At 37.8% G+C, this 13589-nt stretch overlaps 1 protein-coding gene across 1 annotated transcript in view; it reads right to left on the bottom strand.

Moving 5' to 3' along the window:
• Positions 1-13589, bottom strand: part of LOC139935702 (phosphoribosylformylglycinamidine synthase-like) — a 55966-nt gene that overhangs the window by 33018 nt on the left and 9359 nt on the right. The window contains exon 2 of the mRNA XM_071930238.1: positions 6920-7013. Within this exon, the coding sequence (XP_071786339.1) occupies positions 6920-6987 (68 nt within the window). The 5' untranslated portion in view covers positions 6988-7013. The remainder of the gene's footprint in view (positions 1-6919; positions 7014-13589) is intronic.

The following is a 13589-nucleotide window of genomic DNA, read 5'->3' on the forward strand; positions in this document are numbered from 1 at the left end:
ACCACACCATTGTAACATTATATAACAGACCAGACCAGTACAATGCTAAGTTCGGGCAACCTTTTATCATATCAAAAAAAGTTTGTTGTACGGTCCCTATATGTGAACACGGTCCCTAGCAGCAAATGAAAGTGTCAAATACTGAACCAAAAAAAGGCCAGGCAATGTCCCTTTCATATAGGTTTGGGTACATTTATTTAACAGCAGAACAAAAAACATGTCAACAAAATATATTAAACGTAGTTCAAGCTTTTGAAAAAAAAAACAAAAAAAAAACATTCATTAAAATCTATTATATTTTTCATAAACCTTTAAAATAAAAGGCAATTCAATATAATGTTTATGCAATTAATTTCCTAAGATGTTACCAATGTACATTGGTTTCTTCTTTTTGTGTGTTATTCTATCCAATCCTACCAAAGTGCCATTTCTTACAACTGCCAGTGATCTACATATCTATGGGAAGCAAAGACTAGCTAGAAGGAACTAGCAACCACACCATTGTAACATTATATAACAGACCAGACCAGTACAATGCTAAGTTCGGGCAACCTTTAATCATATACAAAAAAGTTTGTTACGGTCCCTATATGTGAACACGGTCCCTCGCAGCAAATGAAAGTGTCAAATACTGATCAAAAAGGCCAGGCAATATCCCTTTCATATAGGTTTGGAGACATTTATTTAACGGCAGAAACAAAACATGACACCAAAATATATTAAACGTAGCTCAAGCTTTTGAAAATATTAAAAAAAACTTAATGTTTAAAAAAAAAGATTTTTTTTTTTTTAATTTTAGAATTAAAAGGCAAACTTGTCTTGACAGTTCAATATTTTTAATGCAACTTATTTTAAAAGATTTTATCAATGGACACTAGTTTTTTCCTGTTTTGTGTTATTCTATCAAATCCTGCCAAAGTGCCATTTCGTACAACTGGCTGCAGTGATCTACATATCTATGGGAAGCAAGGACTATCTAGAAGGAACTGGCAACCACACCATTGTAGCATTATATAACAGACCAGACCAGTACAATGCTAAGTTCGGGCAACCTTTAATCACTATCCAAAAAAGTTGGTTGTACGGTCCCTATATGTGAACACGGTCCCTTGCAGCAAATGAAGTGTCAAATAGTGATAAAAAAGGCCAGGCAATATCCCTTTCATATAGGTTTGGAGACATTTATTTAACAGCAGAAAAAACATGAAAACAAAATAAATATTAAACGTAGTTCAAGCTTTTGAAAATATACAACAAAACATAATTTTAGTACTGTTTTATTCATGAATTTTTAAACTAAAATATAAGGTTAACTTGACAATTTTTTTCTTTTTTTAATGCAATTAATTTCACAGATTTATCAATGGACACTGGTTTCTTCCTCTTTTGTTTTATTATATCCAAGCCTGCCAAAGTGCCATTTCTTACAACTGACAGTGATCTACATATCTATTGAAAGCAAAGACTAGCAAGAAGGAACTGCCAACAACACCATTGTAACATTATATAACAGACCAGACCAGTACAATGCTAAGTTCGGGCAACCTTTAGTCATATACAAAAAAGTTTGTTACGGTCCCTATATGTGAACACGGTCCCTCGCAGCAAATGAAAGTTTCAAATACTGAACAAAAAAAGGGCCAGACAATAGCCCTTTCATATTGGTTTGGATACATTTATTCAATGGCAGAATAAAACATGACAACAAAATATATTAAACGAAGTTCAATCTGTTAAGAATAAAAATAAAAAACATTAAAAGTTATTTTATTTTGTCATGAAATTTAAAATTTACGGGCAAGCTTAACTGTACATGTCAATGATTTTGTATGCAATTATTTTTCAAAGATTTTATCAATGGACGCTGGTTTCTTCACTTTTTAGTTATTCTATCCAATCCTGCATAAGTGCCATTTCGTACTACTTGCAGTGATCTACATATCTATGGGAAGCAAAGACTAGCGAGAAGGAACTGGCAACCACACCATTGTAACATTATATAACAGACCAGACCAGTACAATGCTAAGTTCGGGCAACCTTTGATCATATCCAAAAAAGTTTGTTGTACGGTCCCTATATGTGAACACGGTCCCTCGCAGCAAATGAAAGTGTCAAATACTGAACAAAAAAGGGCCAGGCAATAGCCCTTTCATATTGGTTTGGATACATTTATTCAATTGCAGAATAAAACATAACAAAATATATCAAACGTAGTTCAATCTGTTAAGAATAAAAATTAAAAAAACATTAAAAATTATTTTATTTTGTCATGAAATTTAAAATTTACGGGCAAGCTTAACTGTACAATTCAATATTTTTATATGCAATTATTTTTCAAAGATTTTATCAATGGACACTGGTTTCTTCCTTTTTTTGTTATTATATCCAAGCCTGCTAAAGTGCCATTTCTTACTACTGGCAGTGATCTACATATCTTCGGGAAGCAAAGACTAGCTAGAAGGAACTGGCAACCACACCATTGTAACATTATATAACAGACCAGACCAGTACAATGCTAAGTTCGGGCAACCTTTAATCATATCCAAAAAAGTTTGTTGTACGGTCCCTATATGTGAACACGGTCCCTCGCAGCAAATGAAAGTGTCAAATACTGAACAAAAAAGGGCCAGGCAATAGCCCTTTCATATTGGTTTGGATACATTTATTCAATGGCAGAATAAAACATGAAAACAAAATATATTAAACGAAGTTCAATCTGTTAAGAATAAAAATAAAAATAAAACATTAAAAGTTATTTTATTTTGTCATGAAATTTAAAATTTACGGGCAAGCTTAACTGTACAATTCAATATTTTTGTATGCAATTATTTTTCAAAGATTTTATCAATGGACACTGGTTTCTTCCTTTTTGGTTTTTATATCCAAGCCTGCCAAAGTGCCATTTCTTACAACTGACAGTGATCTACATATCTATTGGAAGCAAAGACTAACTAGAAGGAACTGGCAACCACACCATTGTAACATTATATAACAGACCAGACCAGTACAATGCTAAGTTCGGGCAACCTTTAATCATATAAAAAAAAGTTTGTTGTACGGTCCCTTTATGTGAACACGGTCCCTCGCAGCAAATGAAAGTGTCAAATACTGAACGTGAAAGGGCCAAGCAATAGCCCTTTCATATAGGTTTGGATACATTTATTTAACAACGGAAAAAAAACATGACAACAAAATATGTTAAAACGCAGTTCAATCTTTTAAGAAAAAAGAACGAAAAAAACAATAAATTAACATTTATTATTTTTTTCATGAAATTTAAAACTTACGGGTAAGCTTAACTGTACCAATTCAATATTTTTGTATGCAATTAATTTTCACATTTTTTTTTAATGGACACTGGTTTCTTCCTTTCTTGTTATTCTATCTAATCCTGCCAAAGTGCCATTTCTTACTAATGGCAGTGATCTACATATCTATGGGAAGCAAAGACTAGCTAGAAGGAACTGGCAACCACACCATTGTAACATTATATAACAGACCAGACCAGAACAATGCTAAGTTCGGGCAACCGTTTATCATATCCCAAAAAGTTTGTTGTACGGTCCCTATATGTGAACACGGTCCCTCGCAGCAAATGAAAGTGTCAAATACTGATAAAAAAGGCCAGGCAATGTCCCTTTCATATAGGTTTGGGTACATTTATTTAACAGCAGAACAAAAAACATGTCAACAAAATATATTAAACGCAGGGGCGTCAATCCGTCTTGAAAGATGGGGGGGGGGGGACATAACATTTACAGCGTGGGGTCTGGGGCCCGCTTTAGGGCCCCGGAAATTTTTTTGTCCGGAGATGCTCTCTGGTGCAATCTATCGAGTCTGAGGGGTGATGTTCCCCCTCTCAGATTTAATGCCTATTTCAAGCTATGATGCACCTATTTTTTCTATCATGGTTATTGTACCTAAAAAACAACTCAACTATAGCTTCGTAATATCCATTTTGTTTCTCATTCTAATGCTCAGACGGCAGTTCATCCCTGGTGGGTATTAAAGCGGAACGCAAAGCCTATTACAGCCTTGGGTCCGGGCCTAAGGGCTCGGGAAAATTTTGCATTTTAGATGCTCTGAGGTGCAATCTAAGACCAATAACAGGCATACAGAATGGCACAGAACATTTTCAAAATGTGAGCAGCAGTAGAACCTTTTAAGTTATTAAACAATGAGCATCTTCAAGTTCGGATCTATAAACCTTGTTTTAGGGGGAAAATCTGTCGCAGAGTGAGCACACGAGGGCGAAACCTTTACGGCATGGGTCCGGGCCCGCTTAAGGGCCCGGGCAAAATTTTGCATTCTAGATGTTCTGTGGTGCAATCTAAGGCCAATAAGAGGCATACAGGACGGAACAGAACATATGTAAAATGTGAGCAGCAGTAGAACCTTTTGCGTTAACAGCATCTTCAAGTGCGGATCTATGAACCTTGTTTTAGGGGTAAAATCTGTGAGAGTGAGCACACGAGTGTGAAACCTTTACGGCATGGGTCCGGGCCCGCTTAAGGGCCCGGGAAAAGTTTGCATTCTAGATGCTCTGTGGTGCAATCTTTAGGCCAATAAGAGGCTTACAGAATGGAACACAACATCTGTAAAATGTGAGCAGCAGTAGAATCTTTTTGGTTAATAGCATGTTCAGGTGTTGATCTATGACACGAATTTTAGGGGACAAATCTGCCAAAGAGTGAGCACGCAAATGCGAAACTTTTACGGCATGGGTCCGGGCCCGCTTAAGGGCCTGCGAAAATTTTGTATTTTTAGATGCTCTGTGGTGCAATCTTTAGGCCATTTAGCGGCCAAATGGCAAACGAAACAGAACAATGGGAATATTGTGTTCCAGTGCTCCACAGTTCCACAGTGCAAAACATGAGTTTCATGATAAAGGTGGTCAAGAGACACGGGGAACAGTTGATACTGTGTCCCCCACCCTTCGAAAATGGGGTGGGGGTTCACGTTCCTTCCACTCTTTCAGGGGGGAGGTGCAAATCTGTCAGCGATGGACTATGCGTGTGGGAAGCCTTTACGTCGTGAGGTGCGGGCCTGATTAAGGGCCCGGGGAAATTTTGCATTTTAGATGCTCTGTGATGCAATCTAGGGCCAATTTTGAGGGGGGACATAGTGTCCCCCACCCTTTGCCCACAGGATTAATACCCATATAGGGACACCGGGTTTGGTCTTACACATGGCAAAACTTGGGCTTCATGATAAAGGTGGTCAAAAAGGTGGGGGGGACATTTGATATTGTGTCCCCCACCCTCCAAAAGGTGGGCTGTCCCACCCCTGATTGACGCCCATGATTAAACGTAGTTCAAGCTTTTGAAAAAAAAAAAAAAAAAACATTCGTGAAAATCTATTATATTTTTCACAAACTTTTAAAATAAAAGGCAATTCAATATATTGTTTATGCAATTAATTTCCTAAGATGCTATCAATGTACATTGGTTTCTTCTTTTTGTGTGTTAGTCTATCCAATTCTGCCAAAGTGCCTTTTCGTACTACTGCCAGTGATCTACATATCTATGGGAAGCAAGGACTAGCTAGAAGGAACTGGAAACCACACCATTGCAATGCATTGTAATATTATATAACAGACCAGGGGTCGATTTCACAGAGAGTTAGGACTAGTCTTAGAGTTAGGACTAGTCTTAACTTAGGACTAGTCCTAGGAGATATACAAATTGCATGGATAGTCCTAAGTTAGGACGAGTAACTGTTCCTAACTCATGATAAGACTAGTCCTAACTCTTTGTGAAATCCACCCCTGACAAGTACAATGCTAAGTTCGGGCAACCTTTAATCATATCCCCAAAAGTTTGTTGTACGGTCCCTATATGTGAACACGGTCCCTCGCAGCAAATGAAAATGTCAAATACTGAACGAGAAAGGGCCAGGCATTAGCCCTTTCATAATATAGGTTTAGATACATTTATTTCGAGGCAGAAAAAAAACATAACAACAAATTATACTAAAACGTAGTTCAATCTTTTAAAAATTGAATAAAAAAAAATTAAAAATGAAATTTAAAATTTACGTGCAAGCTTAACTGTACAATTTAATATTTTTGTATGCAATTATTTTTCAAAGATTATTATCCTAAAAAGATTGTTGCGGCTCCTATGTGAACAGGGTCCCTCGCAGCAAAAAAAAAAAAACGTTTTTAAAGAAGAGAGCACGCTCACATGTACAAATCTGTGTTAACTGTGAAATAAATTTTAAGTTTTTATTTACAGACATTGGTTCCCCTCTATTAATGTTTTATCTGTTTTACAAACAAGCACGCTTCTCTATAGCAACAATTTTATAACGCAAGTTTTTAAACGCTTTTCAACAATTTTTTATATGATTTGTTTCCCTTTTCTGTGAAAAAAAGGTCATGGGTGATATTTATAGATGGAATGTGTTCTATCGAGGTTAAGGGTCAAAACACCTTAGCCAGTCCATTAAGAAAAGACCAGGCAAAGTGACTTTTCTGTTCTCGTAGCTACGGGAAGCAATGACGAGCTGGCAGATGCACTTGGCAAACGGACCATTGTTAAAATACTTTTGCACTGGATGCTATTCACTATGAACCTATTGCATACCAAGCTAACCATAGGGGGATGTACGATTTCAGACTTGTACAGATTGACTACTACCATCGGAACATCAGAACAATGCCAACTGCAACCATCCTTTGTAGTATTATATAATTCCCATGTCTAGAATAATAGCAGTGTCATTGTGGGATTCTACGAGTCTACACATAGCCGTTAAGGCCCCTAAATTGTCACAGTCCCTAAACCATGTTGGAAAGTGATTGCAACCGAGGAAAGACAAGTCAAGCAGTTGTTTTCCAGACCATTCATTATTGACTAGATAAATCATTATTTGGCGCTTTCATATTGTAAAATTAAAAAATCTTGTTTGACTTACCACTTTAAGTACGTATCAACAGCAACCAACATGTCAATCCACTGAGCCACCATCGAAGCACCTTCCATCTTTCATTGCCGTCCCGTGTTCCTGACTGTAATAACAATAACACATACAGATTGTGAAGTTAGAACTAAGGGACCAGACGAATTTCTCTTTCAGCCTCGGTTTGATTACAATTGGTTTCAGAGTAGAGAAACAAAACAATATTGTGGCACTAGTTTCTAACCATCCGATTGCTATGTTTTTGAAGTAATAGACTTTTGCTGATGAACACATTTTTTTGTTTAATTTACCTTGATTTAATTTATGTTAAGGCATAAAAAACAAAGTTTGTCAAATACAAATTAAATCCTTCAGAATTACACACACGCATACGGTCGGCGTATAACCTATTACACATTAAAGTACATTTCCCTTTTCTTCATTTACTTCCGATACACAACAATCTTTGCACTCGTTACGCGAACCTTCAAATCGAGGCTGAGAGGAAAAAACAATAGAGGCCATGCTAAGGATTTCCCTTGGAATGACATTTAACTGAAAGTCCAGATCACATTGGACCTTATGGGACTCCACCAACTTCTTGAACAAAAAGCACCGACAATGACAATGGGTAATGACCTAGCCCGGTGAGGGCGCTATGTCAGTTTAACGGTCACAAACAAGTACGACTATCTAGTCGAGACATCTAAATATTATTCGATTTTCTGCCCTAAGAATCCCAAAAAGCGACAGTATTTCCTTGACCGTGAGTAAGGGGGCCTGGAAGGTTGGTATGTCTGATGGGAAACTTAGCCGCTTCAAGATGATACGTATCTCAATCCGGACTTCTTGAAAAACAATTGCAAGAATGAACTGATACATTTAAGATTGTAAGCCAGAGTTTTTAATTCGTGGAGTAAGCTTAGCGATGGCAATAAAATACATGGTTTAATTTCACGATTCCGCTTACTGCGGAGCTATGCTTCTAAAAATGCTTAAATAATATTATACGCTGATGAGAAGGTATTGTTGACAAAGTGAATTGTTTTGGACAGTGTTTTAATCTGATAAACAGCGCTATACAACAAACTTTAGCGGCTCCACTGGGAATTTTCCTTACTAAGAAATTGCTATAATCATTTCGTGATAAAGCCAACGTGTAATTTTTGCAACGCCACGTTCAGGATTTTGGTGGTCATAGTCTTGGACTTGGCAGGTCATGTGGAAAAAGAAGTATAGTTGTTAGCGTGGAAATACTCATAAATAGGGATATGGCCAGCGGGCACGTTGGACACTGCAACAGTTTTCTTATATTGTTGCACATTAATTAGCTTCTGTATATTTTCTTCCACTCTAGAATTCTAGTTCTAAATTGGTGTATAAAGCGACTACGTCAATGGTTTGTTTAATTCTCGGCCCGTCGTTGCAACTAGCATCTTCTCAAGGGTAAACTTGGTTTAATATACTGAAAAATATATGTGTGAAGCTTGTTTGGACTGACAACAGTGCACAATAGAAACTGTGAGCAATTAAATAATAAAGAATTCCAGAATTTCAGTTCAACATCACATTGGTCATTGGACAACTCTATGACTCCCCACGACTAAAAAGAACAATACAAAATCGAGGATCACAGAGCAAAGTGAGGGCGCTATGCCAACTTAACGGTCTCATTTTTACTACGGACATAAACAGATTCAGTCCTTACATGTTGTGATGTTTTCATCCACTTGGTTTAAGATTTTACCGGCTACAGTCTAGGTTGCTAGATTGCCACTGTTATAAACGTGCTAAACTATTAATTAACATGAGCTGATGAGAAGGTTTTGACAACACCGCTTTGGAAAGCGTTTAATCCCGTTGGAAATTGCGACCAAAAAGGGGGGGGGGGGAGTAACGTTGTTTGGATTTTGGTGGTCATCAGTCAAGTAGCTTTTTTTATGATGTTTGATATTTCCAGTATTCTACTACAAAACAGGTTTCTTTTGAAAGTATGGTTAGACTACGTAAATTACTGAGCTTTGAGCGAGCCCAAGCGCCGTGGTTTTTGCATTGTGTACGGCGTGAAGTCGGGCTGTGATAAGGGAGATCGCGAAGTTCGACTCGTAGCTGACAGCTACCCCTTCTCATCAAATAATTTGAGGTTGTAAATAAAAGGATTTATAGCTTCTTCGGGAGATTATTATTGAAAGTATTGGCAGCAAAATCATTACAATGAGGGTAATGTAAAACCATACACTTTCCGTGCACAAACACATGACATCTAGTGATTATTGGTCAAACTGTTTAAACCCATTACTGGCAACGTCAGCCACCGGTAAGGTCTCATGTTACAAACTCTGGAATATTCTTCCTTTCCAGAATTATAGTTCTAATTTTGTGTATAACGAGACTAATTAAATGGTTTGTTTTATGCTCGGCCCGACGTTGCACGTAACCGTGTACAAAGCTCGTTGGTTTACCCAATAGCATTTTCTCCAAGGTAAACTTGGTTTAGTTTACTGGCAATTATTTTGTGTGAAGCTTGTTGGACTGGCAACAGTGCAAAATCGAAACTGTGAGCAATTAAATAATATAGAATGCAGAATTTCAGTTCAACATCACATTGGTCATTGTAGGACCCCTACAACTCTATGACTCCCTACGACTGAAAAGAACAATACAAAATTCGAGGATCACAGAGCAAAGTGAGGGCGCTATGCCAACTTAACGGTCTCATTTTTACTACGGACATGAACAGATTCAGTCCTTACATGTTGTGATGTTTTCATCCACTTGGTTTAAGATTTTACCGGCTACAGTCTAGGTTGCTAGATTGTCACTGTTATAGAAGTGCTAAACTATTAATTAACATGAGCTGATGAGAAGGTTTTGACAACACTGCTTTGGAAAGCGTTTAATCCCGTTGAAACTTGCGACCAAAAAGGGGGGGGGGGGGGTAACGTTGTTTGGATTTTGGTGGTCATAGTCAAGTAGCTTTGTTATGATGTTTGATATTTCCAGTATTCTACTACAAAACAGGTTTCTTTTGAAAGTATGATTAGACTACGTAAATTACTGAGGTTTGAACGAGCCCAAGCGCCGTGGTTTTTGCATTGTGTACGGCGTGAAGTCGGGCTGTGATAAGGGAGATCACGAAGTTCGACTCGTAGCTGACAGCTACCCCTTCTCATCAAATAATTTGAGGTTGTAAATAAAAGGATTTATAGCTTCTTCGGGAGATTATTATTGAAAATATTGGCAGCAAAATCATTACCATGAGGGCAATGTAAAACCATACACTTTCCGTGCACAAACACACGACATCAAGTGATACTGTTTAAACCCATTACTGGCAACGTCAGCCACCGGTAAGGTCTCATGTTACAAACTCTGGAATATTCTTCCTTTCCAGAATTATAGTTCTAATTTTGTGTATAACGAGACTAAGTAAATGGTTTGTTGTATGCTCGGCCCGACGTTGCACGTAACCGTGTGCAAAGCTCGTTGGTTTACCCAATAGCATCTTCTCCAAGGTAAACTTGGTTTAATTTACTGGCAATTATTTTGTGTGAAGCTTGTTGGACTGGCAACAGTGCAAAATCGAAACTGTGAGCAATTGAATAATACAGAATGCAGAATTTCAGTTCAACATCACATTGGTCATTGTAGGACCCCTACAACTCTATGACTCCCTACGACTGAAAAGAACAACACAAAATTCGAGGATCACAGAGCAAAGTGAGGGCAACAGATTCAGTCCTTACATGTTGTGATGTTTTCATCCACTTGGTTTAAGATTTTACCGGCTACAGTCTAGGTTGCTAGATTGCCACTGTTATAAAAGTGCTAAACTATTAATTAACATGAGCTGATGAGAAGGTTTTGACAACACTGCTTTGGAAAGCGTTTAATCCCGTTGAAAATTGCGACCAAAAAGGGGGGGGGGGGGAGTAACGTTGTTTGGATTTTGGTGGTCATCAGTCAAGTAGCTTTTTTTATGATGTTTGATATTTCCAGTATTCTACTACAAAACAGGTTTCTTTTGAAAGTATGGTTAGACTACGTAAATTACTGAGCTTTGAGCGAGCCCAAGCGCCGTGGTTTTTGCATTGTGTACGGCGTGAAGTCGGGCTGTGATAAGGGAGATCGCGAAGTTCGACTCGTAGCTGACAGCTACCCCTTCTCATCAAATAATTTGAGGTTGTAAATAAAAGGATTTATAGCTTCTTCGGGAGATTATTATTGAAAGTATTGGCAGCAAAATCATTACAATGAGGGTAATGTAAAACCATACACTTTCCGTGCACAAACACATGACATCGAGTGATTATTGGTCAAACTGTTTAAACCCATTACTGGCAACGTCAGCCACCGGTAAGGTCTCATGTTACAAACTCTGGAATATTCTTCCTTTCCAGAATTATAGTTCTAATTTTGTGTATAACGAGACTAATTAAATGGTTTGTTTTATGCTCGGCCCGACGTTGCACGTAACCGTGTGCAAAGCTCGTTGGTTTACCCAATAGCATCTTCTCCAAGGTAAACTTGGTTTAATTTACTGGCAATTATTTTGTGTGAAGCTTGTTGGACTGGCAACAGTGAAAAAGCGAAACTGTGAGCAATTAAATAATATAGAATGCAGAATTTCAGTTCAACATCACATTGGTCATTGTAGGACCCCTACAACTCTATGACTCCCTACGACTGAAAAGAACAATACAAAATTCGAGGATCACAGAGCAAAGTGAGGGCGCTATGCCAACTTAACGGTCTCATTTTTACTACGGACATAAACAGATTCAGTCCTTACATGTTGTGATGTTTTCATCCACTTGGTTTACAATTTTATCCGGCTACAGTCTCGGTTGCTTGATTCCCACTGTTATAAAAGTGCTAAACTATTAATTAACATGAGCTGATGAGAAGGTTTTGACAACATTGCTTTGGAAAGCGCTTTAGCCCGTTGAAACTTGCGACCAAAAAAAGGGGGTGGGGTGAGTAACGTTGTTTGGATTTTGGTGGTCATTTTTTTGCTGTTTAAATATTTCCAGTATTCGTTATAAAAGAGGTTTATTTTGAAAGATCGGCTAGACTACCTAAATTACTGAGGTTTGGGCGAGCCCAAGCGCCGTGGTTTTTGCGTTGTGTACGGCGTGAAGTCGGGCTGTGATAAGGGAGATCGCGAAGTTGTCTGACAGCTTTCCCTTCTAATGAAACAATTTTAGGGTGTAAATAAAGGGATTTCCAGCTTCTTCGGAGATTTTTATTGAAAATATTGGCAGCAAAATCATTACAATGAGGGCAATGTCAAACCATATCCTTTCCGTGCATAAACACATGACATCGAGTGAATATTGGTCAAACTGTTTTAACCCATTACTGGCAACGTCAGCCACCGGTAAGGTCTCATTTTACAAACTCCGGAATATTCTTCCTTTCCAGAATTATAGTTCTAATTTTGTGTAACGAGACTTAGTAAAATGGTTTGTTTTGTGCTCGGCCCGACGTTGCACGTAACCGTGTGCAAAGCTCATTGGTTTGCCTAATAGCATCTTCTCCAAGGTAAACTTGGTTTAATTTACTGGTAATTATTTGTGTGAAGCTTGTTTGGACTGGCAACAGTGCACAACAGAAACTGTGAGCAATTAAATAAAATAGAATTCCACAATTATAGGACTCTTACAACTCTCTGACTCCCAACAATAAATAAATCGAGGAAAACAGAGCAAAGTGAGGGCGCTATGCCAACTTAACGGTCTCATTTTTACTACGTTATACGGATATCTAGCGGGGACATAGACAGATTCAGTCCTTACATGTTGTTATGTTGTCAACCACTTGGTTTAAGATTTCGCCGGCCACAGTCTAGGATGCAGATTCCCCCTGTAATAATAGTGCTAAAATGAGCATGAGCTGATAAGAAGGTTTTAACAAAATTTGTTTGGGACAGCGTTTTTAGCTCGTTGAATATCGCTACCAAAAAAAGGGGTGTAACGTTGTTAGGATTTTGGTGGTCTTAGTCACGTAGTTTATGCTCATTACGAAATTGATATAATAACTATTCCTTAATGAGTAAATTGTTGAAAAAAGGTAATGAACAAGTAAAAGGTTTGTATGATTTATGGCATTGAATGGTGAGGTATTAGTATCTGGTTTGCAGTAACACCAAGTGAGAATCTGTACTTGCCAGGTAGAGTTTGTTCTTTAGAGAACTGTCTTAAGTTATTCTACTACCGCAGAGTACATTTATCGGATTGTTCGGGAGACTTCCCAGTTCTGAAAAGAGCTGTCCTGCCTTTAAAGGCAGTGGGCACTATTGGATATTACTCAAAATTGTTATTTTATGCATATGTTGAGATACACCAATTGTGAAGGCTGGTCTTTAAGATTAAACCAATAGTGTCCACTGCCTTTCAACTACTCTGGGCGGAATGTATAGACAATAAACTGTAAGTGACATATGTTAATAGGCCTACAACTCTAGCCAGAAAACGTACGTGGTATAAAGAGAAGCAAAGCAGATTTGGATAGTATAAAATGCATTTTAAGAGTCATTTCACTTCAAAGAACTGCAGTTATGGACAAAGATATTTTTACTTATTATCCCCCTTAGTTTGATTATAAACGCTTCTCAGATGGTGAATTCCTAAAGGGATTATTCTTTCTACCTGGACATTACTAGCACAGGAGTTTCGAGGATAAC

The sequence above is a fragment of the Asterias amurensis genome, chromosome 4 (assembly GCF_032118995.1).
Source record: "Asterias amurensis chromosome 4, ASM3211899v1".
NCBI classification, from domain to species: Eukaryota; Metazoa; Echinodermata; class Asteroidea; order Forcipulatida; family Asteriidae; genus Asterias; species Asterias amurensis.